At 42.9% G+C, this 26544-nt stretch overlaps 2 protein-coding genes across 2 annotated transcripts; one reads left to right on the forward strand and one right to left on the reverse strand.

The window, feature by feature from the left end:
- Positions 1–346: 346 nt before the first annotated feature.
- znf598 (zinc finger protein 598) lies at positions 347–14335 on the forward strand. The gene is made up of 13 exons (XM_034089077.2): positions 347–686; positions 1700–1812; positions 3653–3782; positions 4162–4373; positions 4835–5055; positions 5384–5477; positions 6258–6327; positions 6768–6876; positions 8388–8466; positions 9033–9952; positions 10814–10994; positions 11420–11567; positions 12607–14335. The coding sequence occupies exons 1-13, from the start codon at positions 513–515 to the stop codon at positions 12982–12984; spliced, it is 2829 nt and encodes a 942-aa protein (XP_033944968.1). The 5' UTR covers positions 347–512; the 3' UTR covers positions 12985–14335.
- A 1449-nt stretch (positions 14336–15784) lies between these two features.
- On the reverse strand, positions 15785–25748 carry syngr3a (synaptogyrin 3a). Its single transcript, XM_034089634.2, has 4 exons — positions 25531–25748; positions 22911–23145; positions 21674–21819; positions 15785–19727 (listed from the first exon to the last, which is right to left on the reverse strand). Exons 1-4 carry the CDS (start codon positions 25630–25632, stop codon positions 19518–19520), a joined length of 693 nt encoding a protein of 230 aa, XP_033945525.1. The 5' UTR covers positions 25633–25748; the 3' UTR covers positions 15785–19517.
- Between the last annotated feature and the right edge of the window lie 796 nt (positions 25749–26544).

Raw genomic sequence — 26544 nt, forward strand, 5'->3', positions numbered from 1 at the left:
AATGTAAGACAGAAAAAAGACCAAGGCTCAGCATCAGACAACATTTTTATATATAGCCTATCATGTTCATTTGTATTTGATCAATTATTAAAGTAGATGAGAGGTTCTCTTCCCTCTGATCTTGACACATTCTCAACAAATATCCTAATATGTACCTGCGTGTGTTTATTGTCAATGAGTTTATGGCACATTTTCAAACTCCCAAAGTTTAGTACTTCATTCATATCAACGTCAGCTCAGACCGGTGTCCTATCAGTCTTCCCAAAGTGCCTGGCACACCATGGGAGACACGTGGAAAAGTCAAGATCTCCTGCACAGATGGATGGGTCTTATCAGCACCGGACCGGAAGGTAGGGCCCCCATCCACATGCTTTACAGATCTAAAGTACACCATTTACGTGACGCGGCAGTAGCTCAGGCTTTCTTCATTACGTAACTGCGCAACATCGGCTGTCTGTGGCTCTCCCCTAATAACAAATAGTGCTAAAGTTAAATCGTGCCTTTTCACAACCATGGCTCCATCAAACACTAAGGAAACCGAGAAGCACTGCGTTCTGTGCTGCCAAGAGGTGGATATCTTTGCCTTGGGGAAATGCGATCACCCGGTGTGTTACCGCTGCTCCACCAAAATGAGGGTGCTGTGCGAACAGAAGTACTGCGCCGTCTGCCGGGAGGAGCTCGACAAGGTGCGGATTCCTCCTTCACTGTGCCCCGGGGATGAGGGTGCTAACTAGGCCGCATTCTATTGCTAGTTGTACTGTATAAACAAATATCAACACGTCTATGATAACTTCTTAGCTGGATTCAAACACATTTCTGGTATATGATGTAGCGACAAGCGGTGTCTACCAACTGCCCATACTAACATAGTATGCCCTCGCTGTCAGTAGTTTAGCTAAGGTGGCTAACGCTAGCAGGTTAGCTAGTGGTTCTTACCTTGAGATACGTTGAGTTAGCTAAGGTGGCTAATGCTAGCAGGTTAGCTAGTGGTTCATACATTGAGTTAGCAATATGACACAGTGCTAGTCGAAATGGGCTTATCGTGTTGACGTAATGTAACAGTTAATGTGTGATTCAGTGAACTGTCAGTGCTTTAGCTGGTAGAAAAATGTTAGCTGTCAGCCTGTCACCTCCCCCATGGTCACCTCTCAAACAAACCATTGCAGGTTAAATGGCTCACCGGTGGTCGCTAGGTTGCTATTCTGCTGCTGTTTATTTAACTAAATGCTGGACCTTCTTTAAAGGTAATTGGCTTGTGTGTCGACAGGTATCCCATTCGGTCTCAGATACATGTGGCTTAAAGCTAGCTTTCTAGATTTCCGTCACCTGACAGTGTCATACAAATAAGGGCCTCGATACCCACCACTCCTTTAAAAGAGTCTGTAGCTGTAAGCAACTGGAATAAAGATATTGTGAAATGTTCAATTACAGCTGGTTGTTGCTGTAATAGCATTGTTTTAACTGCTTAATTTAGCAAAGCTTTAAGTGTTCATATATAACTTGTTGGGTTTCATATATTGACAGCATTCACATCATTCCAGAGGATACATTACATAAGATCTTTGTCACAGGAGCAGCATTTACAGTCTTTTTTTTTGACAGGGCAATGTAGCTTTATTACCCCTCCACTTTCCCTCAAAAGTGTGTGTTGCGTGAGATATTCAGTATTTCTGATTTCCTACGGTCTTGTGATTCTCAGGTGGTGTTTGTGAAGAAACCAGCGGCCTTCTCGTCTCTACCCTACCAGCAGTTCCCCTGTGAGAAGAAGCATGATATCTATTTCTGTGATGAGAATATCTACGCCCAATACAGGTAGGGCTTCTTTTACATTCTTTGTGATTTTGCACTATAATGATTTAAACTAACAGTACTTGTGGGTTATCTGTTGCCACTTTTTTGTTTTTTTCAGACTCTCTAAATAACCCTAACCCCTAGGATTCATGTTTGTTATTTTGAGAAATGAACAAGTTCATGTGGAGGAGCCAGCTACCCGCAATTTAAAAGTGGCGACCGATAACCCACAAGTACCAAACTAACTCTTGCTTCTAAAAACTAAGTTAGCTTTTCCAAAAAACTACACCAATATGTTTTATTTTATTGTTTATTTGGCAGGGACAATGCACAGTAATGAACACTTAAAACATTCAAATATATCAAGCGTAACAGTGCCAGATTTAGCTTTGAGCTCATTTCTGTCCCTCACATAAAACATTTGTGTCTCTGCTTCTGGTGTGCTACTAGAGCGGTGGCAGGGAACTGAAACTTAGACCACTGTCACTGAATAGAAACTGTAAAAAGAAAACACTGAAAGAAAGAGTGGCATGAAGTGAAACTTAGAGTAAATGTTTTAGCCCTAGAACATTGTGATGAAGAAAAAAAAAACTGTCTTTCATGCCAATATTTACTTTTTTTTTTGAGCGGAGCAACACACAAAGAATTAGACCTAACACACTTAGCTATTGTATCTACCTCTGGAACTAGCTAAACTAGTTATAAATATGTTTATTCTTCACTGAGAGAGAGAGAGAGAGAGAGAGAGAGAGAGAGAGAGAAGAGAGAGAGGAGAGAGAGAGAGAGAGAGAGAGAGAGAGAGAGAGAGAGAGAGAGAGAGAGAGAGAGAGAGAGGATAGAGAGAGAGAGAGAGAGAGAGAGAGAGAGAGAGAGAGAGAGAGAGAGAGAGAGAGACTCACTCTCTCTCGTGTTATTATCCAAATCTAATGTAAACTTGAATAATGTACTTCATTTTAATGTAATAATTGTGTTTGTTGTTGTTTGTGGAAGCGCCAGTGAATGAGCTCCATTAACTGAGTTTGTCATATGTGTTCGGGGTCCGTCTCTTACCAATGACGTCACGCATTGTGATTGGCTGTACGGTAATTTACCCAGGGGTGCTCGGGGCGCTGTCTAGAGTATAGCGGGGTGTTTTGATCATTACATTGCATTTAGCTGACGCTTTTATCCAAAGCGACTTAGAGTAGATGATCAGTGGGGCCTTGTTTTTACTGAAACATGATGTTTTTCGATGTATATTTCCATTGAAAATGCTAACCGCTAGCCGCAAAGCTAGCATCGCAGCCACTGCTCTGTTTTCGGAGACTTTGCACACGTTTTTCACAAACATTTTCACACGCTAGGAGTATGGGAGTACTTCCATTTGCTTCGTCTTGGTCTGTAGATGTGATTTCCCCCGAGCACCCCTGGGTAAATTACCGTACAGCCAATCACAATGCGTGACGTCATTGGTAAGAGACGGACCCCGAACACATATGGTACCCCGAACACATATGGTACCCCGAACACATATGGTACCGACACCGGCGATCGGAGCATTCCTAGTTGTGTGTGCAATGTTTGATGTGCAAATAAATGGAGCAGCCAGATACAGAGTTTTAATCTGTCAAACAACAGTAGTAAAATGCTTATTTGCTTCAACAAAGGCAAGCCTTTGTTTAAATGACTCAAGTCAACGAAAACTAAAACAAACAGTAGTATGATTGTTGTTTGGTCACTCTTTTTCCTGTATGTAAATAACTTTGTGTCCTCGGTCATTTGTATTTGTTGCCATCAGCTCATTTGGTTAGATTTTTGTTTATATGTTTGCTCGACCTTGACACTTATTGAATTGATCTTGGTGTGTCTTTTTTTAAATCAGGCATCTGCTGCTGCCAGAGTGTCTCAGCTGTACAGAGCCGAAGGTCTTCTCTAAGTACGAGGAGCTGGAGCACCACATGCGGAAGACGCATGAGCTCTTCTGCTGCAAACTCTGCACAAAACATCTCAAGGTAAACTTGTGTCGTCAATAAGTGTCAAAACAAAAACAAAGAGATACAACCCTTGTAGCAAAAGCAGTCCTGATCAGAATGGATGCAATAAGTAGATTGACATATAGTTGTTGACCAAATATAGGTTTTCTGGCCATTTTCACACATATGGGTGTGGACCACCAACAAGATGATGGCGTATAAGCTGTTCAAAGCTTTGATTAAATGTCATGATTGGGACAATAAGGAACTTTTGGGATACTAAGACAGTTATTGTTATTCAGGATCTCCAAACACTGAATCACTGGCTTGTAAATAAAGTACAAACAACCTTTTAGAACATTTTGTTGGCATGTTATGTATAGATTGTCCTGTAAACTAACTTTAACCCATTCCACAGATCTTCTGTCATGAGCGTAAATGGTACAACCGTAAGGAGCTGGCACGTCACCGAGCGCACGGCGACCCCGACGACACGAGTCACCGAGGACACCCGCTCTGCAAGTTCTGTGACGACCGTTACCTCGACAACGACGAGCTGCTTAAACACCTGCGAAGGGACCACTACTTCTGCCACTTCTGTGATGCTGACGGCTCCCAGGAATACTACAGGTGTGTATAGATGTTTCACACACACACACACGCGCACACACCATGTATACATCACACCATGTATACATCACTTCAGGGGACATTACATTGACTTACATGCGTTTCCTGGAGACTTATCCTAACCTTAGCCATAACCAACACATGCCTAACCGTAACCGAGGCGAGTCCCCACACGTGACTGTGTAAACAGATGTAGGTCCCTGCAAGGATAGTAATGCAAGGCCACACACACAGGAAGGATTGTGGTGGCTCTGTAGGTCAAGCCAGTGTTGATCCTGTGGTGGAATGTAATAAGTACATTTACCCATGTTTTGTACTTAAATTAAAAAAATGTATGTACTTGTTTTGATTTCAATGTACTTTAGACTTCTACTTCATTACATTCTAGTATGGCAACTTTTACTTGCGTCTAAAATCTCATTACTTCTTCCACCCCTTTCTCTTAACCCTGCCCTCCACAGTGATTACCCGTACCTGAGCGAGCACTTCAGAGATAGTCACTACCTGTGTGAGGAGGGCCGCTGCGCCACAGAACAGTTCACCCATGCATTCCGCTCCGAGATCGACTACAAGGCACACAAGGCCGCGGAGCACAGCAAGAACCGTGCGGAGGCTCGACAGAACCGACAGATCGACCTGCAGTTCAACTACGCCCCAAGGCAGCAGGGCCGGAGGAATGAAGGTCGCTCAACGTGTTTTTTGAAACTGATATCTATATTAGGAGAATGTATAGCGTTGCAATGGGCTCCCTCGATGAAAAGCAATGTGGTTTTTCCATTTGATTCTGGAATATTGCTGTATTTTATGTCGTAGAACAAAACGTGAAAATCTCTTTAGCTCCAGAGACCTTATTTCTGGCCACAAATGCATTCTAAAAACCATTGACTTCAAGATGAGTGCTAAAAAGCTAACTCATTTCTGGGTTTAAGACTCATTCCTGCACCCCTCTTATAGTGGTTTGAAGGCCTTGAATGTTAAGTGTGTGTGTCCGTGTGTCCGTGTGTCCTTAGGCATGCTGACAGGTGAGGACTATGATGAGATGCGTCAGGCTCGCGGGGGAAGAGGAAGGCTTCAGGGGGGACAGAAGAGCTGGAGGTACTCTCGGTGAGTGCAGGCCCGGACTGGCCATCGGGAAGACCGGGAGGTTTCCCGATGGCCTGGCCTGCTAAGTGGCCTGAGGACATTTTTATGTATGTATTGTGAACGCAACGCTGCGCAAATGTGGGTCTGACTCTGCCTCACAGCGGGTGACTGGCTGTCTACGTGATGTGGTCTGCCGACATGAACACTTTCAAACAGATCATACTAATGCCCTCGATTGGTCTCTGTGTGTCATTCAAGCTCGGGAGGGTGTGTGTCAGAGTTCCCGTTAGCCGGTAATTACCGGACTACTACCGGTAAAATATGCTAAAGACCGGCAAATCTAAATCTCTCCAGTCAAAGTGTCCGGTCAAAATTATTTCACCGTAGCGCAATACCGCATCAGTTGCGCAACTTGCGCCACTGATGTGACAGACAAGAATAGTCCATTCTAATGTCTAACACTTAATGTGGAGAAAATCCACGAAAATGGCACCAAAGCAAACTGGTAGTGGCCTGGTGGTCTGGTGGGTGTATAATTCCCGGCCTGACTTATTGTCCCAGTCCGGCCCTGGGTGAGTGTCAATCAACAATGCTGCCTTTGTTGTTTATGAAACATTTTATGTTATGAAAACGTAGCACTTTGCTGTCCCCTAAAGGCCTCACTATTGCATCTGACCCTACCGTGCACACCATGAGCATGGTTGTACCTTTACCAGTCAAATTCCAATCAGTTTGTTGTCCTTTTTGGTCTCATATTGGTTTTTTTCTATATATATATGAACGTGTGCTTGTTCCGTGCAGAGAGGACGAGGACAGGGATGTGGCGGCTGCTGTGAAGGCATCCATGGCGACGCGTCGGCAGGAGGAGAGGGTATCCACGCAGGACAGAGGATCCATGCACGAGAGAGGAGGAGGAGGAGGAGGCATGCACGAGAGAGGAGGAGGAGGCATGCACGAGAGAGAGGAGGAGGAGGAGGAGGAGGAGGAGGGATGCACGAGAGAGGAGGAGGCATGCACGAGCGAGGAGGAGGAGGAGGAGGGATGCACGAGAGAGGAGGAGGCATTCACGAGAGAGGAGGAGGGAGAGGAGGAGGCATGCAAGAGAGAGGAGGAGGGAGAGGAGGAGGAGGAGGAGGCATGCAGGAGAGAGGAGAAAGGATGCAGGAGAGAGGAGAAAGGATGCAGGAGAGAGGAGAAAGGATGCACGAGAGAGGAGGAGGGATGCACGAGAGAGGAGGAGGGATGCACGGGCGAGGATCCATGCACGAGAGGGGAGGAGCCATGCACGAGAGGGGAGGAGCCATACATGAGATGGGAGCCATGCACGAGAGGGGCCCCCCAAAATACCTCAGAGAGGAGAGGGTGGAGAGAACGGAACCAGAGGAGCCCAGAAACATGAGCGCACCAATCAAACCACCAGGTGAGAGACGGGAGATATTCAAAGTATAACTACTAGTTCATGTGCTGTCGGGGCGTGTCGCGCTTTGACCGGCGGTGGAAGAAGCATTCAAAACCTTTACTTCAGCAAAAGTTCCATTCTATCGATATCAAAGTAATCCTCTCTAAGTTACAGTCCTACATTTAAAGTCTCTCAAGTCAAAGTACAGAATCAGCCAAATGTGCGTGTGTGTGTGTGTGTATATGTGTGTATATATATATATATATATATATATATATATATATATATATATATATATATATATATATATTAGGGGTGTAACGGTATACGTACCCGTACCGAATGCTCACATTGGGTTCAACGCGTCATAGAGCGGCCAAGCCATTTCATTGAACGAGAGGCATACTAGAGAGCTGGTCAGAGGGATGCGTTCAAATGTAGTCAGTAATTTGAGGAACTGTCGAAATGGCCAACGCAGATAAAGTTGAGCTCGAAAATCCTGGCAATACATCAAACTTGCACACTCATTTGAAAAGGCATCACCCGAACGTGAATATCACCGGTACCAAAAGACTGAAGTGCAAACCCAACTCCCGCTAGCATTCAAGCCTCCACCACTCGCAGAGAGTTCAGACCGAGCCAAAGCTATTACAAACGCCAAATATCCTTATGTTGCCATGTTAGCAAAGCGCTACCTGGCTGTATCTGCTACTACCTCTGTCCCTAGCGAGAGGGTGCTCTCCACAGCAGGAGACATTGCTAGTGCCAGCTGATCTGCCCTTTCGGCAAGCAATGTGGAAAAGTTCATCTTTCTTTAAACAACATGAAAATACAATGACAAGCAAGTCATGATGTCAAACTGGCTGCTTGAGTGCTAGTACAGTCAGTTCAAGTGCAGATTATTTCAGTTCATCGAAATGCTGCATCTTAATATTTATTTTATTAGATTGCGGATCTGCGGGGTCTTAAAAAGTATTAAAAGTTGATAAATCAATTTAGCGAAAATGAAGGCTATTAAAAAGTATTAAACGGCATTTTCCAAGGTATTACATTTTGTAGCTTGTTTTCAATAAGTATATGAATTGTCCAGAGAGGTTGTATTCTACAGTCTGCCTGAATGTAATCATGGCGTAGGTGTGTCGTGTGATTCTGTAGTTTATTGATGGCATCCCGTTGGATGTGACGTCATCTGAACAGGACGTTGCACGCTCACTGCTTGATAGCGAAGGTCCGTTTACGCCGGTTGTTAAACATCGTTATGGAGAAATGCAAGTTTGCGTCCAAATGGTTGGAAGATAAGGAGGAAGGACAATCAATACTGAATATAGTCAATGTGAGGTAAAGTGTGTTGCCAAGGTAACCGGTTAAAACTCCAAGTGGCGATGAGGTCTTAAAATGTATGGAAAGGGTCTTAAAAAAGGTCTTCAAAGGTTTTACATGCGACTTCAGGATTCCTGCAGACACCCTGGTACAGTACTCGAGTAAATACAATATAACAGCAGCAGGAACACTCACTCTGTTTTCTTTTACAGTGAGAACAATGAAGAGCGATAATCCAGGCGACGGAGAGGATGACTTCCCAGCGCTAGGAGGCGGAGCTGCCTTAACAATGTAATTTTTACCCAAAGTACAAACGGAAATCCTCATCATACAATATATTCTACTGCAATGTAACATTTCTCTTATCCGGGTTCTTACGGTCATTAAAAACCTAGAGAAGTCATGGAAATTCAAAACGCTAATTCCAGGTCCTGGAAAGGTTTTGGAAAACAATACTTTTCCCAAAGTTTTGGAAAAGTCATGGAAATGTAATTAAAGTATCAACTATAATTTATATTTTATCTAATCGCTGAAATAGTAATACTATAATGATGATAAATATCGTATAGTAATGACACGTAAAATGGCATTTAACTGACGAGGTATTTTGCTGGTGAGAGATTTGAGTTGCTTCAGCGCGTAGAAGCTAGTAAGCCTATTTGATTTGTTTTAGAGAGGCACGACATGTTTCATATGCAGACCTTATTTTCCTGTTCCATGTTAAAATAAACCATTTTCAGTGGTACCGCTGAGTAATGGGTAATGTTTTTGGTCATGGAAGATTAGGTAAAGGTCATGGAGAAGACATGGAAAATCATTGGTGAAAAGTGTATGAACCCGGTCTTGTGCCCTTCCAGTGTGAAGCCAGCTCCTGCGACTCTATCGACACCCCGTGCTGCTTTGAAGGAAGACGACTTCCCGAGCCTCTCGGCCGTCGCTGTTTCATCGCCCATGACCCCGGCTTACTCTGCACAGCCTAAGAAATCTTCGTCTTTCCAAGAGGAAGACTTCCCCGCACTCGTGTCGAAAATCCAGCCCCTGAGAAACGCAGCCGGCACCAAATCTGCTTGGTCCAGCCACGCCGCTGTAGCTAAACCCGCCTCCCAGCCTCCTCCGTCTTCCAGACCTTCCCCCCCTCTCTCCTCCGTCCCCTCCGGCCCTCAGCTCCTCTCCGCCTCCTCAAACTCTTCACGCAAGAAAATGAAGGTCGGTGTCAAATCCGCCTCCTCCCGCTCTCCTCCTTCTTCGGACGACGAGAAAGGAGCAGTGAAGCAGCAGCAGCAGCAGCAGCAGCAGGTGTTCCGCTCGGTGCCCACCATGTCGGACATCTCCTCTCTGCTCACCGTTAAAGGAGGCAACAGCAAAGCCCCCACTGTGACCCCCCTCCCTCCAAAACACGCCCCCACCCCTGAGCCTCCTACCTCTAAAGCCAGCAAGAAGAAGAAGCAGCAGCAGCAGCAGAAGACCAGCACGGCAGCTCCCTCTGCGCCCGTGTCTTCAACATCGGGAACAAATCAAACGGCGAGTGTAAAGTCGGTGGAAACGGCCGCACAGAAGGAGAACGTCCCAGAGAAGATCCGGAACAAACCCCCCCCCTCCACCGCTGCTGTGACGGCCACGATGACGAGTGTATTGTCTAACGGCCACCAGGAGAAATCTCCCCCGGTCAGTAAGAAGAAGGAGCCGGCGGTAGCGGTGACTCCTTATCCCAAGGTGGAGCTTCCTCTCGATCAGGAGGAAGACTTCCCCGCTCTCATGACCAAGAACCCTCCGCCAGGTACAACACTCAAATATCATTCTATATTACTTTGTTTTCTTGCTACGACACATCATACTTAACGTATTCACTTAAAGTCAGTTATTGTGATCATTCTGTAGCGATAGAAGCAGTGTCGTCAAAATGAACCTGTAGATGAAAACAATTAACCAGGTAAATAATTCATTGCCTTTTTCTGCCACAAAAAATTATCTAGGGAGCAACATTTAAGTGATGTATGTTTTCTTTGGTCAAATACAGAGGCCTGAGAATTTAAAGCAACTTGTTTTTATATATGTATCAACTGTTAGTCGCCTGAAATGCAACTCAAGAAGTCTTGCCTAACATTTTACTGAAGTTATTGCCATTATTATTATTATTGCTATTTGAGAGACCGAGATCATGCAAGTGTATTTCAAGTGTACTATGTATTAATTTATTGAGCTGTACTTAAATCAGGTTTTAAAATGGTTTGACTGATAGAGATCATGCAATGTTATTATTTGTTTATTGATTGTTATGAACCTGTCTGAGGACCAGATGGAAATGAGCTATTAGCTATAATCTGGCATATTGCATCTCTTCTCTTTGCTGAGATGAATGTTTTTGTGTGCATGGTCCTTCTATAAATAAATACAAAAAAAATAAATTATATGGATCAAACATTAAAGTAAATTTGACCAACAAATTCTTATCCAAGCACTGTTTCGACAAGTGTATATAAATGACACTTTTAGCATATTTTTCTATTACATGACTAATTTGTTCTGAACATTGACCCAGGAGTGTGGCGGATAGCTTCCAGAGAGTTCCTCCACATTGTGCAGCAGTTACTTTCTGCCCCAGAGTGAAGCTGTTGCTCACAGTGTGTTTCTCTCTCAGGCTTCAAGTCCTCCTTCAAGTCCTCCTTCCCGATGAAGACCTCCGCTCCGGCCCCAGCCTCCTCCGCCATGCCCCCCCCTCCACCCGGCCTGGGACTCTCCGCCACTAAACCCCCCCCGGGCTTCACTGGGATCCCCCTCAACAGCAACGTGGTGGAGCCGGCCCCCACTGAAGTCAACCCGTGAGACATTTACTGTTTTGTTTTTTGTAATATGTTTTATTGACATTTGGAAGCAAACAATTAGTGTTTTTTCAAGACATTGTAATTGTACATCTTAAGTTCGTCGGTCCGAACGTTAGGGAGTGATCAGGTCTTCATAGTGAAATCACACGTTTGTACAAATTATGAGGTTTTTACGAAATCAGTCAGACACAACTAGTTCCAGTTTGTGATTGACAGATGATGTTATCCTCTCCATTTTGTAAATATCCATCCATGCGTTCAAAGTTGGGCTCTCTGGTGATAACCACTTCCTTGTAAGAGCGAGACGTTTACTGTTTTAAAACACGATCTCTTAGTTTGTCTGTTTGACAAAGACTTTGCTGATGTCTGCATTGGCCTTTTGTGTTTATTTAATGATTCAAACACATATTCTCATACCGCAGGCCCACCAAGGTGCAGAGCAGCGGTTACATGGTGCCGGAAGATTTCCACGAGAGGAACCTGCAGCTGATCGCGTCCATCAAGAAATACCTCTACAACGACGAGTCAAAGTTCAACCAGTTCAAAAACCTCTCTGCACAGTTCAGACAGGTACAACATGATAACTTGTATTTCTATGAATAATTATAACGACAACAGTCTAATTTTGTACGGCAAGATTATTCATATAGCACATTTTAACACAAGGCAATACAAAGACTGTTCCTCATCCGCCACACTTCATGAAAACCAACCAGTGCTTTAAAGTGTTGGGACCGCCACAGATATACAGCAGTACCACAGGTCAATGGTAATGTGGTAGAAACTTCACTTGAGAAGAGACTTAATGAAAAAACAGTCCTATCCTATTAAAATAATAAAAGTGTACGTAACAATACTGTAACTGTAAACATGATACATGTTCTTATTCACATCCATACAAAAAGATATATGAACGCATACTAACAAAGATCTGACATGTACAAAAAGTGGTCACAGGTGTTATTGTGTCTGTTGCTCTAAAGCTCGCCTTATTCTGTGCTTTAGTAATCTGATCTGTAATCGAGTTCCATGAGATAAGATGTACTTTATTAATCCAAACAAATTAAGACATTGCACAGAAATAGAAATAAAAGTAAACCGGCGTTAGAGAGTTCAAAGAAATGTACAGATGACCGGGAAGCAGAGTTCCTGTTAGAATATTTTTTTGCCGGTCAAAATGTCCGTTAAAGTTTAAATCTCCCGGACAAAATGAGAAAAGTGCCGGTCAACGGTCTTCTTTGTTTTTATTGAGCTTTAAAAAAAATTGATATGATTCGATATTAAACAAACTAATTATAGTAGATTAACTACATTATTCAAAAGTGAACAGTAACTTACAATAACACGGGAATAATAAACAGAGCGCTCTCTCTCTCTTGACAGCCCGCCAGTCTCATATTCAGCATATTTTGCCGGTCATAGTCCGGTAATTACCGGCTAGCGGGAACTCTGCCGGCAAGATAACAAATATATACACTGTCTGACAAATAAAAAAAATCACTATTGAAAGGATGCAACCATAGTTCGGTACTGTGCCTTATTTTGAACGTTTTCTGGATTAGACGATGCATTGATGTCTTCCTCACCCTGCTCCTCTCTGTCTTCCCAGAGTGGGATCTCAGCCGTGCAGTACCACAGCAGCTGTAAGGAGCTGCTCGGGGACGACTTCCACCGCATCTTCAACGAGCTGCTGGTGCTGCTCCCTGACACCGGGAAGCAGCAGGAGCTCCTGGCGGTGCAGGGCGACTGCCGGGCGCTGGAGAGGCAGGCGGGCGCCGGGGGGGTGGGGAAGAAGAACAAGAACAAGAAGAATGCCTGGCAGACGCCGAGCAGCGCCGCCAACGTCGCCGCCGAGCTGGACTGCCAGGTGTGTCCCACGTGCAGACAGGTACTGGCCCCTAAAGACTTCAACTCCCATAAGACCTTGCACACGGGGGAGGCTGAGGAGTTCCCTTCCTTGCAGTCAATCAGCCGTATCATCAGCTAGCCCCTCGTGTTTCCTCGGCTCCGTTTGAAATTGCGGGGAACATTCACCCCTGCAGTAGTCACCACACGAGTTTGGGGCTCATAACCAGTGGGGGATTAAGACGGTTTATAGTGATTTGCTTTCAAAGGGGAACATTTTGATAGTTTGAGTGAAGTTTTCACAGTTTAAAAACACAGAGTTGCCCCATCTCGACTCTTATTTCCACTCTGAGGACGTCTCCAGCTGGCACCGGCAACGTCCAACACGACTGTCCGTTTTATTTAACGAAGCCTTTACTTGAATCGCTCGCTAATAATTAAAAAAAAGAAATTGTACTGATTTACATTTTTTACCTTGCTTTGAGCTCTCACTTTCAGATATGACAAAGTGTTTTGTCAAAAGGCTGATTGAGTTTGTATGATTCCCCAGCGGGGCTGCTTGGACAAATAACAAAATAAACACAAATATGTTTCGGTTGAAATATTTAGCACCATATTTATTTAAGTGAAGCTGCTGTTCACTTGCTTTCAACTCTTCGTTGCTTCGTGCGGAGGAAGGACTGGTGTGAGTGAATGGATCGTGTCGGAGTGACGGTGAGCTACTTCAGGACATGATCACATTTTAGATTTTTAATTTTTAAATGTGTACCAGTTTCTTTATATACATTTCACATATTTGGATGTGGTTAATTGGTTGACTGGTGTTGAAAAAGGGTTCGAATGTAAACTACATTTCACTCCACAATGAAATGGAGTACGTTATTTGAAGTAGTACAAATAATACAGTACATCTACTCTGAGGATAAAGGGTAAACACAAAACAATAAAGGATATTTTTTTTGGTTTATGATTTATCAAGGTAAACATTCATGATTTAAAGAATATATTTATATATTTTAAAGAGGACATCTACCCTTGTTTTTTAATGAAGCTGTTCGAATCAATTTTTTAAACTGGGACTTCTCGGCACCACCACAGTGATTTATTCAAATGTATTTTTACTGCGATTTGGATATTGCACTCGTCCAGATTGGATTTTGATCAAATATCTATTCATTATGCAGCCCTGGCATGCATTATTATTTATCACGACGGAATCCATAGTGCTTTCATGACGTTTGCAACACAAAGCAGCCTTGTCATCTTTCACAGCCTTCACTTGAATTCCAGCTTCGGCACACTGGGTTTGTTTACGCTGTTTGTTAGAGGGACCGGTTACTTCCTGTACACAATCTGTTCATCTCTCAGGACCTTTCACCTGCACCGCTGCCACCTGGGTGTGTGTGTGTGTGTGTGTGTGTAAATAGTTTGTTTAACATCACACAGCAGCTTACTCTATTTTCTGTCCGTCTTCAATAAAGCTCTTTCTGTCAGCACTGTGTTTCTGAATCTTTGTGTGGTGATTGGGAAACAAGATGGATGGTCGGCTGTTTTATGCATGCATACATTTCCGCATAATGACACAAATTTCGTCTTTATATATAAGCTACGTGTTTTTTATATCGAGTATGTGTTACAATGCACATTATGCGAAAATAAATGTATTGTACCTAAATCGTACTCTAATAGTACTCAGAAGCCCATTGTTCTACTTTCTCTTAAAATGTGGACAGTTTTACATTCAAGCCTTTTAAACAATCTGTACCTAACTCGGTCATTTCTTATCTTTTTCACCGTCGTTGGGTGGAGTACATTTGCTTTTTTCACATTTCCGAGACCGTGATATTGCACATTTTTCTTCAATTTCGGCACAAACGTCTACTTGGTTTCAAGGATGAACTGATTAGAATTAGGCTGATTGAAGGCTAATGTACTTTTTGTTAGTAAGGAGGCCATAATATTTTTGACTCATGGCTGAAGTTAAGTTTCTCCAGCTCTCCCCAGGTTGGCAAAAAAATGCATCTCAAAATGCATCAGATTTATGCTTTAAAATATGGAATATTCAACATTTTCTTCCGGGGGAGCATGCCCCCGGACCCCCCTAGAGGGATAATATCCTTCTCACCTTTTTCACCCCTGACCCGTTTTCATGCCTGTACTTGTTAGACGCTTACTTACATACTCAATACTGTGGGCAATCCCCACAGGAGCAATTTGGGGTGAAGTGTCTCAGGGACACAACGACATGCTGACTGCAGTGGGGTTTGAACCTGTGACCCCCTAACTCCAACACACTAGTCCACTGCGCCACAGCCTTCCAGGATTCCTGCTTTTTTTTAAGTTGTTACCTTCATGGTAGATGGCACCTTGGATAAAGGCCTGAAATTGAATGTAAATCACGAATTTGTTGATATAAGTTCAAGGTTTGAACTAACAAAACACGTTTTCTGTCATACGCTAATTAGGATATCATTTCACATGCATGTCTAGAATTAAATGAGGTGATAACATTTGACAGACGACGTGGGTGAATAGTCAGAAAAGGACACAGAATTCCATACTGCTAAATGTGACTGGATGCAAAATGACATCCTGGTATTTTTTGGCATCCTGCAATTGACACTTTATACTTTTCTGGTATATCAAATAGTACTCGCACCGCAGAATGTCGTTCTGCATACGCCAATTATATTAATGTAGTGCCATCATCGTCTTTTCAGCGGAGCAGAAGCTTCACTGGATGTTTAAGTCACATGTTTAATTTACATTGTTTTGATTGCACGGTTTTTATCGACGCTATTTCCACTTCAGCCAAACATCTGTCCTAATTGTCTTTTGTTTCCACTCACAATTAAAGACAGGTGTCATTTCACACATTATACATTAATTTAAATGACAAAAACCCACATTTCTTCACAGATTAAAGTCAGAGGACAGAAACAGGCAGTCCAAAACATGTTTTCTTTTTTATTCGAGTGACGGTCAGACTGCAGTCCAGAGACATTCAGGCAATAGACAGTGACACACATCTGTACACAGCGCTTCACACTGAAGAGGTCAAACACCTTCAGAACAGGAAGAAACAACTCCGAAGAAACATGTTAAAGGGGGAGCACGCTACAAAAATCAATGTTTACTTATCTGTTGATCAATGGGGGGGGGGGTACATTTGTATTATCAATATAATGTGGGGGAGATATTGTAACATCCATGCAATGTATTATACTGGAAACCACACAACTGATGGCACCCGCGTTACTACAGATCGTAACCTTTTTAAAACCTCAGTCCAACAGAAACGACAGCACCTAAAAGCTTTCAAGAGTGGTCAAACAAAGTATTTCCAACAAAGAGTGCCTTCTAGTTCATAAATAATCATTAATATTGTTTTTAGATTTTTTTAGTAGTACAGGAAAAACCATACCCTAGACAGCGTCACACACAGGTTCCATTTACTTCAATAACGTACTGAATTTTACAATCAACCAATACCACGGTAGTGTACATAGGCCAGAGCACAAAACATAGAGAATGCTGCCGTTCTTTTTTTTATCTAACACACTGACTGAAGAGACTAAAGCACTGAGAAGAATATCACATCCTGACCTGACAGTACCCCAAACTACGTAATGGTGTTACCTGAAACCCCCAGTCTCACCTAACCACAGTTAACAGGTTATACGGAAGATTTAAAGAAATGTACCTGCGTTTTTTTCATCATATATGTTCATGCTTGAAGGATTATAACTTTAATGTTGTGTCAGTTTCATTATTTTGAAGTTTGAGCAGCGTATATTTGAGAAGAAAAAACAAGGCTAATAGCTGTTTAAAAAGGGAGTTGTAATGTTGAAACATATTGTAGGAAACTTCAATGTTGCACCATTTCCTAAAACAATATAAAAGGAAATACTAATGTGTTCTTAACTTATGTATTTTCATTTATAACGTGTACTCGCTTAACTACGTGTTCTTCTAAAAACTTCAGGGAGTAATTGGTTCTAATATTGACACAAATTGAAGATAAAAGGAGAATAAGACTTTGCACCCTTTCCAGAACACCTATCCTAAAAGCACACAGTCTGGTCATGCTCACAGGTCAATCTTAATGACTAATTATCAAATCCTTATTACCTAGAACACATATTTGCCTCATCCATTTCCCTTAGGACCACATCTGTAATCTGCTTTGTTACTTTATAATGTTTGATTATTTATTTTGTCGATAACCCTTTTTATCAGTGTACACTTTTTGGGGCTTAATCTGAGAGCCTGTTCTTTGTTGGCACACGTTGGTGTAGAGTAGCCTTTTCTACGAGTGTACACTTATTTGGATTACATGTAGAAAACAGAGCCTGAACTTTGAGTCGTGTGTTGCCCTACTAAGTTAGGTTCATGGCTGCAGGAAATATGAGTTTCAGTCAGTATTCTAGTACAGTTTCCCCCTGGAGCTTTGCGATGCGGGAACACAAAGTGTACGTGTGACCAACGAGATCATGAGGTTTACATAACGTCACTGAATAAACAAAGAGCTTGGTCACAATTCTGACATCAAACTGTGGTTATTTTAACACAAAAAAGGAATCCTGCCGGCTGCACTGAAGGCGGGCGATTCTCACTTTTGCAAACCAACCTAAGAATGACATAGTATTCAATATATAATGAGATCTATACAACAACTTCATGCATTAGTATCATGATTATAACTCTGCAAACCCCAGTTGTGCGCTCGACAGCTCGATTACATTATATCGTTTTATATTTGGCTCTTTTCATAAAAAAAAAACACACACACTTTGTAACTCACACACCTTGACAGTGACACTGATAATATATCTATTTAGCAGAAGGACTACCTTTATTTTGGGGAAATGATTAAATGTGTGTAACAGACGGTTTCCTCCTCTGCACTAAAACTTTGACACACACACACATGTTCAAGAAAATAACTTTTTATGTACCACAAAATCTAATTAACTACACACTCACACATTTGTCACACACACCACACTCTAATGCATGCCAACACACGTGCACATGTTGTTGCACGTGGATGCACGCCACACACACACACACAGATTGGCGAGTTAACCACGACACAGACACACACACACCGACATGGTTGGCATGGTTACTATCTACATCAGGCCCCAACGTCCACCCAACCCTGTCACCATGGCAACAAATCCAGACCCTCCCTCTTTCCTCAATGGCAGGATAGCAGGATCAGTAAATTAGCCAGCTAGCGATCCTTAACCTCCCACACACACACTTTTTTCTTTTAGCCTGAGACTGCACTGACTGAACCCCGCCAAAATAAAAGCCCATCCTGCTTTGTGATTACATAAACTCCGATAGACATTAACGACATGGTGGTAACGTGGTAATCAGAAGACAGCGATAATAACACAGGGCAGTTTGGCAGCTTCTAAAACGTAAACATAAACAGACCTGACTTACCCAGAATCCCCCGATTTATACACACACAACACCCGACATAGGACACTGTCTCAAATCACACACAGTCCCTGGTACCATGGGATATCTTTGTAGTTGTTTTAAGTCTTTTATATGGTTGTTTAATGTCTCTTTGTAGTCTTTTAATTATAGTTTTGTGTCTCTTTGAAGTCATTGTGTGTCTTTGTAGCTTTTACTATATCTTGTAGTTGTTTTTAGTCTTTTTTATGGTCTCTTTGTAGTCTAGTACCTGTTTTTTATTACTTTATTGTAGTTGTTTGGGGATTTTAATGATCGTTTTGTGTCTATTTGTTTATTTGTAGTCTTTTTTTATGGTTGTTTTATGTCTCTGTCGTCTTGTGGTAGTTTTCCAACTCTTTGTAGTTATTTTGTTTTGTTGTATGGTTGTTTTTTGAGTCTTTTAATGTTTCTTTGTAGTTTTTTTTATATATCTTTGGAGTTGTTTTGTGTATCGTCTTTGTTTTAAATCTCTTTGTGGTCCTTTTGTGTGTCTTTTTGGGGGGATTTTTTACCGCATTTGTTGTTGTTTTGCATGTTTTTGTACAATTCAAGTACCAGTATGTAATTGTAGACAGTGCCTATCATCGGTCTAATCTGACGTAACTAGTCTACCTACAGTACAGTATATACCTACCTACAGATAAGACGTGAGATATTGCACTTAGTCACAAAACATCGTCGTTGTCTTTTTACAGCATGTGGAAATCTACTAAATGAAGTCACTGTCTGAGACACACAGTACAGTGTGGCACTTAGTTGATTTCTAATTTAAGATGCATGCAGATTGAACACACAGGGTTACTGTTAACTGCAGCAGGGAAAGATGAAGGAAAGACCAGACCGTACTGTAAGCTATGTGAGTGTTTCTGCAAACATGTTTAATCTAATACTGCTTTGTGGTGGAGTCACTCACTTGTTGATCCCTTCATCTCTTCATTTTGTTATTCGGCTCTGATTTGCAAAGTTTAACACACACTTCAAAAAGACTTCAGATAAAGCTGGAATGTGTTTAAGGAAAGAAAAGTGAGCAAGAAGAAGGAACAAAGGCCATTTTTTTTCTCCTCCAACGATTACTGAAAACTCAGCCCAGATAAACACACACACAACTGCAGGTGTAACATCACAGAAAGCAAATTTCATATCACTTTCTTCGTATCCCTCACCCCTGAACCTACTCTTCCTCCATCAGGTCTTCCTTATCTAGTAAATGGGAACCTGGTATGTGGGCGCTGCGTTGTTCTCGGTGAACGGCGGGCTCTGGTAGGTCTCTGAGGTCTCGGTGGTTTCGCCCACCGGTGAGTTGGAGGGGTACGGCTGGGTGGGGGCGCCGCCGTCCATGTGCTCCGTGGTGAACAGAGTCATGTCTGTGCCGAGCAGATACTTCTGGACTGCACGGACTGTGAGAGCGGCCTGCAGGGGGGGGGGGGGGGGAGGGGAATTAGATGGAGAAATATTGAAGGTCACCTATTATACTGTTTTTCATCAATATATGATATGATATATACTAAACATGTCTCTGAAGTGTTTTGGGTTACCTTGGTTGCTGATTGGCTAATGGTTACACAAGCCAAAACATCGTTATGACATAAAGTGGTCAAAATCTGATCAGAAACATTCAGAATCTCTTTATACAGAGGGGACACATGGTTATTTATAAAAGACATAGGTGACCTTTAACAACTCTAGTTGGTGCATGGACGACGGTGGCTGTGTGCTCGTCTTTCAATCAGAAGGTTGTGGGTTCAATCCCTTGACGATGTATCCTTGGCAAGATACTTAACCCCAAGTTGCTCCCAATGGCACGGCCGACGATGTATGAGTGTGTCGTATGATTGTTAGCTTACTTGATCAAAATGGCACATTGCTCCAAATGAATGTGGTGTGATGATGACTGGTAGAATGTAAAGCGCTTTGAGGGGTCGTAAAGCCTCACTAAAGCACCCTAAAAGTACAGTCCATTTACCGTTCACTAGTCAAAGTACGCCAGGCAGAATCAACAAAGCCACGTTTTCACAGTTAGCCACGTTAAAGTAGTGTCCTCTAGCAACTCTTGCCAGAAACAGATTACTTTTAAGAGTTCATGGATGGCTTATCAAACAGCTAACAGGCTCTGGGTCCCGGCTGCTCAGGGGTCAACTCTGGAAAGTCTCATCACTCAGTGAAAGTGTGCATGTCCTGCTCAACATTATTAGACATATAATATAGTAATGTATCTAAGGAGAGGACGTAGAGAAAGGAGTGTCACACCCTCTTGTTGTCTCCGGGGAGACATTCAGGTGCAGTTTTAAAACAACACAGCTGAAGTCATGGTTGACAAGATTTTCTCTCTATAGTTAGGAGGGGGCTTCCATGCATATCTGCCCACAGCCCATAGTCTCATAATCAGCCCATTGTTTATAATAGATGTTATTTAAAAGCTGTAGTATGTTCTCTGCAGTCCTCAGGGACAAACCTGGAGGTTGTGAAGTTCAGGGTTACTTTTGATGGTTCAGTGAAGGAGAGAGCATGTCAGTCACCGATTGGATGGTCTGCACTCAATAACAATAACCCATATCCCAGGGGGGGCCAGATTTTTTGATTGTGGGCCATAAATAAAAAAATAACCGTAGTAACAGGCCGAACACAAGTACTTAATTGTTCTTGGCAAGTTAGACCGCAAGAAACGGCGTTTCTAGACCAGAAAACCCATAACATAACGGCACAAAATATTAAGTGAATCTAGAACAAAGCCAAAATGTGTTTATGTTCGTGGACCAAGCGCTCATGTAAAAGATAACAATAACCATCTAAATGTATAAGCTGTGTATCTGTTAGTCTAATTTGAAATGTTACAAACAGAACAGGAAGAAATTGAACAATATGAGTTTCCATGCTGCGAAGCTGACAATTGAGCGGCCCGACCGAGCAAGGAGGCAGAACGTCCAAAATACAACCCGGGGTGGGCATATTATTAAGTCAGGAACACATGACACACAGCCGCAATCCTGCTGGTTCTCCCCGACCACAGCCACAAGGATCTCACACACTCTCTCCCAAACAGCTAACCCGGAGCCTAAATGCCCAACCCAACAGGACACAGGTGAGGGGGGAGGAGACACCACAGAGCACCAGGTGCACACAATCAATGGCAACAGACATGGGGAAAGGGGAACACATTTCAAAATAAAATACAATAAACACTACATCAATAAATAGTATAAACTGTATAAACATGTGTGCATATGCAAGGCCCGAAGCCATCAGTGACAAAGTTACCTTCGTCACACATGCCAAGAGGTTAAGACTGATATAATCTAACTAATTATAATTTCACACTGTGTATGTAGTACTGTATGTATATCGTGGCATGTTCTTACCCAGGTGATTATGGAGAAGAAGGAGAAGGCGATGGCCGCCCGGGCTGCGTCCGCCCCCTGGTTGAGTGGCAGCTCGTCAGCCGTGGTTTGAGACCACTGATTGGCTAGGAAGCAGAAACTTACAAAGTACAGGAAGGCCCAGAAACCTGCCAGAAACCAGCAGGACAGAAACAAGCCGTTACAGCAGAGAGAAAGGTAAACTCCACATAGACATGAAACACCGTTTGCAGCTGCTCTCAGATCTGAGCCAGCAGAAGCAGTTATTTGTTCCTCATTTATCATTTTTCTTGATGTCTTGTGTTTCAAAAACGATCTGAAACAAAGAAGTGGGCCGACTTATTTTTGTCATTTTGGGGAAACCCAGTCTATTTAATCCTTTAATCACAAGTTGACTAAGAAATCTCCGAAGTACAAAGGCTGTGTCTTGCACTTCCTGACTCTTTAGATCACATGTGTCAAACTCAAGGCCCGGGGGCCAAATCAGGCCCTTGGTGGATTTAATTTCGGCCCGCAGGATAATTTTTAATTACTATTAGATCTGGCCCGCCGGTATATTGCTCGCACACCTTCACTCCATCCTGAGGGTCTCCTCCGCTCAGAGCCTGAGCCCAAACATTGATGACCTTGCACCCAAGACGAGATGCCAAGTATCTGAGCTAGCATCACAGAGCAGCACACTGAGTTTAATTGATGTTTCCTCCTGCACTTTCTCTCACGACAACAGGGCATGTTTGTTTTTTTCTTTGATGGAAATAGTTTTTTTGAGGCTGCTGTTGGCCTGTGGGAAAATGTATTCATAAGAAATGACTGAGGAAAAGCTGCAGATAAAGCCATAAGAAATGAATGCAACAGATTATTTCATGTTGTTTTTATGTGCAATAAGTTCATTTCAATAAGTTTTGCAATAAACGTTGAACCAGTCCGGCCCTCGACTAGTACCCATTTAAAAATGTGGCACTGTGTATTTGAGTTTGACACCCCTGCTTTAGATGAATAATAACAATAGGACCAAACTTGAAAAGCATTCAGCTGAAACAAAGAATCAGGCCTACCCTTTTGTTTTTTTGCATTTTGGGAAAACCCAGCCTTTAGATTTGTTCAAACACAGATTAACTATGAAATATCCAATGTTCAAATGCTGTGTCTTGCAATTCCTGAATCTTTTGAAGGAAGTAATGGACCCTTATCATATCGACTCTACCTGTGTAAAAACAACCTGACTTGACTTCCTTCTCACCTGAGAATCCGATCTCAACCATGATGGCCTTCTTCCTGTCCTTGACGGAGCTGATGGAGGCGAACTTGTAGTCGAGCAAGAAGAAGAAGGAGCAGGCCAGCAGCCCCACCAGGCCCACGAACACGCCGTAGTTGCAGGCGTCCGCGTTCTTATTGAAGATGCAGTGGAGACGCTCGCTGCCCATGTTGACATAGCCCTCGTTCACGATGGAGGCGAAGACCACCAGGGAAAATATCTGTGGACCGGGTGGCAAGAGGAGGAAAGATTGAGAAGAGGAAGAAAGACATGTGAGAGGAAATGGACGAAGATAAAAAGATAATTAAAGAGGTTTAAGCTTTTGGGGGTTTTCCCTTTCTCGTGTGTTATATAGGTGTTTGTGCATGTAAATGGTCTGCAAAGGCTAACATCCCTGTGTTCCCTCCAGAGGTAATTTCTGTGCCACCCCCCCCCCCCCCCCCCCCCGCATGAAATGCCTCCATTGGACTACTTTGTTTACTTCAATAACACAGTGACATCACTATGTAACGCTCGCACTTCAATTGGCTAGCCCTCCAACACATTGTACGTGACAGGCTAAGGGGCGGGCCATCTGTAAGCGGTTGACCAATCACAACAGAGCCGGCCAGCTAACCCATCAGAGCAGACTGGGCTCTGGTTTCAGACAGAGGGTGAAAAGAGGTGCTGCAGCACAGGCAGTATGAGAGAAATAAAGAGCTTTTTGAACATTAAAGCATGGAGACATGTCCCAGTAGAGACACTAAATACACATTTGAAACCAAAAATAGCATAATAGCCCCCCCCCCCCTTCAACATATGATGTATTGCCTAAACAATACAATTATTCTCTAACTGTGTCTATTGATGCAGGCTCACTCGATGTGTGGCAGCAGCGTCTCGTTGAGCGCGCTCGGACCAAAAGCATTAACCTAATTTCCTCTCTTTCTCTCTGACTGGCCGAAGACGTGGATGCTTCACTTCCCATCAAGAATCACATCGTCCTGAGGCGGTGTGTATACCAAAACAGGAAGTGCGATAAAGGTTGATATATAGCTCATGCTTTAACCCCTTTTATTCCTGTGAGTTCACCCTATGTGTATGTGTGTGAAGAACACCCTTCTTCAGGTCTGATCTCTATATGTATTTCTTCCTACCTCTGTTCTGGACTCACCCGCTGACACTGATCAGCTGACTAACACTGGGTGGCAGAATAGGGCCATGTGACACACACACACACACACACACACACACACACACACACACACACACACACACACACACACAGAAATGCGTTCACACTTGGGGGTGTGCATCACATGATGATGGAGGGACTCACAATGGGATAATGTCTGGTCCACATTTTAAACATCACTTGTGTGGATATATAATCTGAGCAGACACACTCAGGTGCTTTTAGTGAATCGACATAAATCAAAGTAATGTATCTCCAAATGGAACGGCAAACTTTCATTGATTTCTTTGCATGGTTTTAAAAAAACAATTTTAGGCCTATAAGAAAATTCTTCTTTGTCGAATATAGTGACCACAATTTGTGGTATTCAGCCTACTACAAGAGTCATGTGTTTCTTTACTTATTTAGTCTTCTTACTTTCCCTTTTATCTTCTCATCCTCTTTACATTTTGATTTCCTTGTTCCTAAATTATTCGATAATCAGCTTTATAGAAATCCTAACCGCCTGGTCTCTATAGAAACATCCAGAATAACATATTTAATATATGTGTACAATACATCCAACCATAGGCTCTGATTCAGATGTAATTAGCTCTTGGACAGATGCCCTCTTCGGTGTGTGTTTCAGTAAATCCCCGCACTGGTAAAGGAGACCTTCTCCGAAGGTTTCTCAATACTCCCCTCCTCGACTCCTATCCTTGACTCCTATCCTCGAGACTTAGTGCCGCCCACAGGAGATGTGTTACATCCATAGGTTACATCAAACGTCAGCCGCGTGTCCGTGGCCCTGCGTGCGTAATGAAGAGCGCGGACCAATCACAGGTGGGAAGACGGACGAAGACCGTTTAGGGTAAAACAGCAAAATCATTAGCTGGAAATGTGATTGGCGTTATAAAAAAACGATGGTGTGTATAGTCAATAACAGTTTTTTTATTGTAAAGCACAATCCATGTGAAAATCCTAATGGTTGACGTTTAAACCAGGAAGCAGGAGGATGGACAATTAGCCTATGTTTTGTATATGTCCTATACAATCCGCGTTTGGCCTACTGCACATGTTAGTCTTGATTGATAAAGCACTACCAGGCGAGATTTTTCCAATAAGAAAAGATGAGGAAAGGACGTTTTCCTCCATGAAAAAACATCTGTAGTGAAATCAGTTACATGGTCAGGGAGTCAGACAGACACCAGGCCGTGGTTACACCCTATACGATACATTTCTATGTGAAAAACATCAACATACACCTTCATTTCCATTTTACGCACCCTGTTTATCCATTATCGAGTATATTTGCAGTGGGAACACGTCAGTGGTTTCGCGCAGCGCCGACAGCACACACACGAATCCACACACACGCACACACGAATCCACACACGCGCAAACACGCACACACTAACGGAAGCAGTGCCTGGGGGGGGAAACAGCTCTCACCCAGGACAGCACTCTGAGGATGGTCTGCGGCTGTTTGGCGAAGCTAATCGGGTCGATAGTGGACCCGGTTCGGCCCGCTCCGAACGATCCCACTCCGTCCATCTTCTCTCTCTCTCCCTTTCTGTGGCTCCTCACTCAGCAGGATGGATGAGCTGCTCTGCTGTAGGGACGGGTCCTGCGCGCTCACGTACAGGCGCGCAGGCACAGAGGAGGACGCGGTGACTTACGGGAGCGTGCGTAACTGGCGACGTGACCGAGCTATTGAGACAGTTATGGGGTTAATCATAACAGAGGTGGGAGAAGTACTCAGATCTTGTACTTAAGGTATCAGAGTGTAGGAATACTGTGTTTTACCAGTAAAAGTCCTCCAAATGTTCCTTAAATAAAAGTACAAAAGTATTAGCATCAAAATATACTTAAAGTAATAGTACTCGTTATGCAGATTGGCCCATTTCAGAATGTTTTAATTATAATTATTGATCATTAAAGTGTTCTCAAAGCTGGTAAAGGTGCAGCTAGTTTGAATGGCTTTGTATACTGCAGGGTACTCCAGGTTGAACTAAAGTCTGATTTAAGAGTTGATTATATTTCACATCATTAATACAAATCTGCAAAGTAAAGGTAAGCGCACACGATATTTACCTCTGAATTGTAGTGGGGTGGACGTATAACGTGACATAAAACGAGTTAATTTACTACACCTCTCCAACATGGAATATAATAGTGTATAATAATTATGTTCTAAGGGTTATAAATAAGAGGGTAACCGACTTCCACTTGGGAAGAATAAATAACAAGGAGGTTTGTGTTAACAGAATGGACTTGTGGCTATAAAAGGATTTAGTTGTATGCTTCTATAAAGGTGGATGAGTCATAAGAGACACATACAAAACACATTTGTGAAAATAAAGAAGTTGAAGCCTGTTACAAATACCTTGGTATCTGGCTTGATGATTGTCTCTCTTTTAAACTTCAGGTCACTAATCTGCTTAAAAAGCTCAGGGCTAGGTTTCT

This window comes from Pseudochaenichthys georgianus, chromosome 8, assembly GCF_902827115.2.
Source record: "Pseudochaenichthys georgianus chromosome 8, fPseGeo1.2, whole genome shotgun sequence".
In the NCBI taxonomy this organism is placed as follows: Eukaryota; Metazoa; Chordata; class Actinopteri; order Perciformes; family Channichthyidae; genus Pseudochaenichthys; species Pseudochaenichthys georgianus.

Bases quoted from the DNA above. Each gene is read 5' to 3' on its own strand.
- znf598 (XM_034089077.2), top strand. From the start codon at position 513: ATGGCTCCATCAAACACTAAGGAAACCGAGAAGCACTGCGTTCTGTGC. The intron at 1,813-3,652 runs GTAGGGCTTCTT...TTTTTAAATCAG, and splicing joins AATATCTACGCCCAATACAG to GCATCTGCTGCTGCCAGAGT. The intron at 4,374-4,834 runs GTGTGTATAGAT...TGCCCTCCACAG, and splicing joins GGCTCCCAGGAATACTACAG to TGATTACCCGTACCTGAGCG.
- syngr3a (XM_034089634.2), bottom strand. From the start codon at position 25,632: ATGGACGGAGTGGGATCGTTCGGAGCGGGCCGAACCGGGTCCACTATC. The intron at 23,146-25,530 runs GTGAGAGCTGTT...CCCGGTCCACAG, and splicing joins TCCTCAGAGTGCTGTCCTGG to ATATTTTCCCTGGTGGTCTT. The intron at 19,728-21,673 runs GTAAGAACATGC...CCCCCCCTGCAG, and splicing joins TCTTCTCCATAATCACCTGG to GCCGCTCTCACAGTCCGTGC.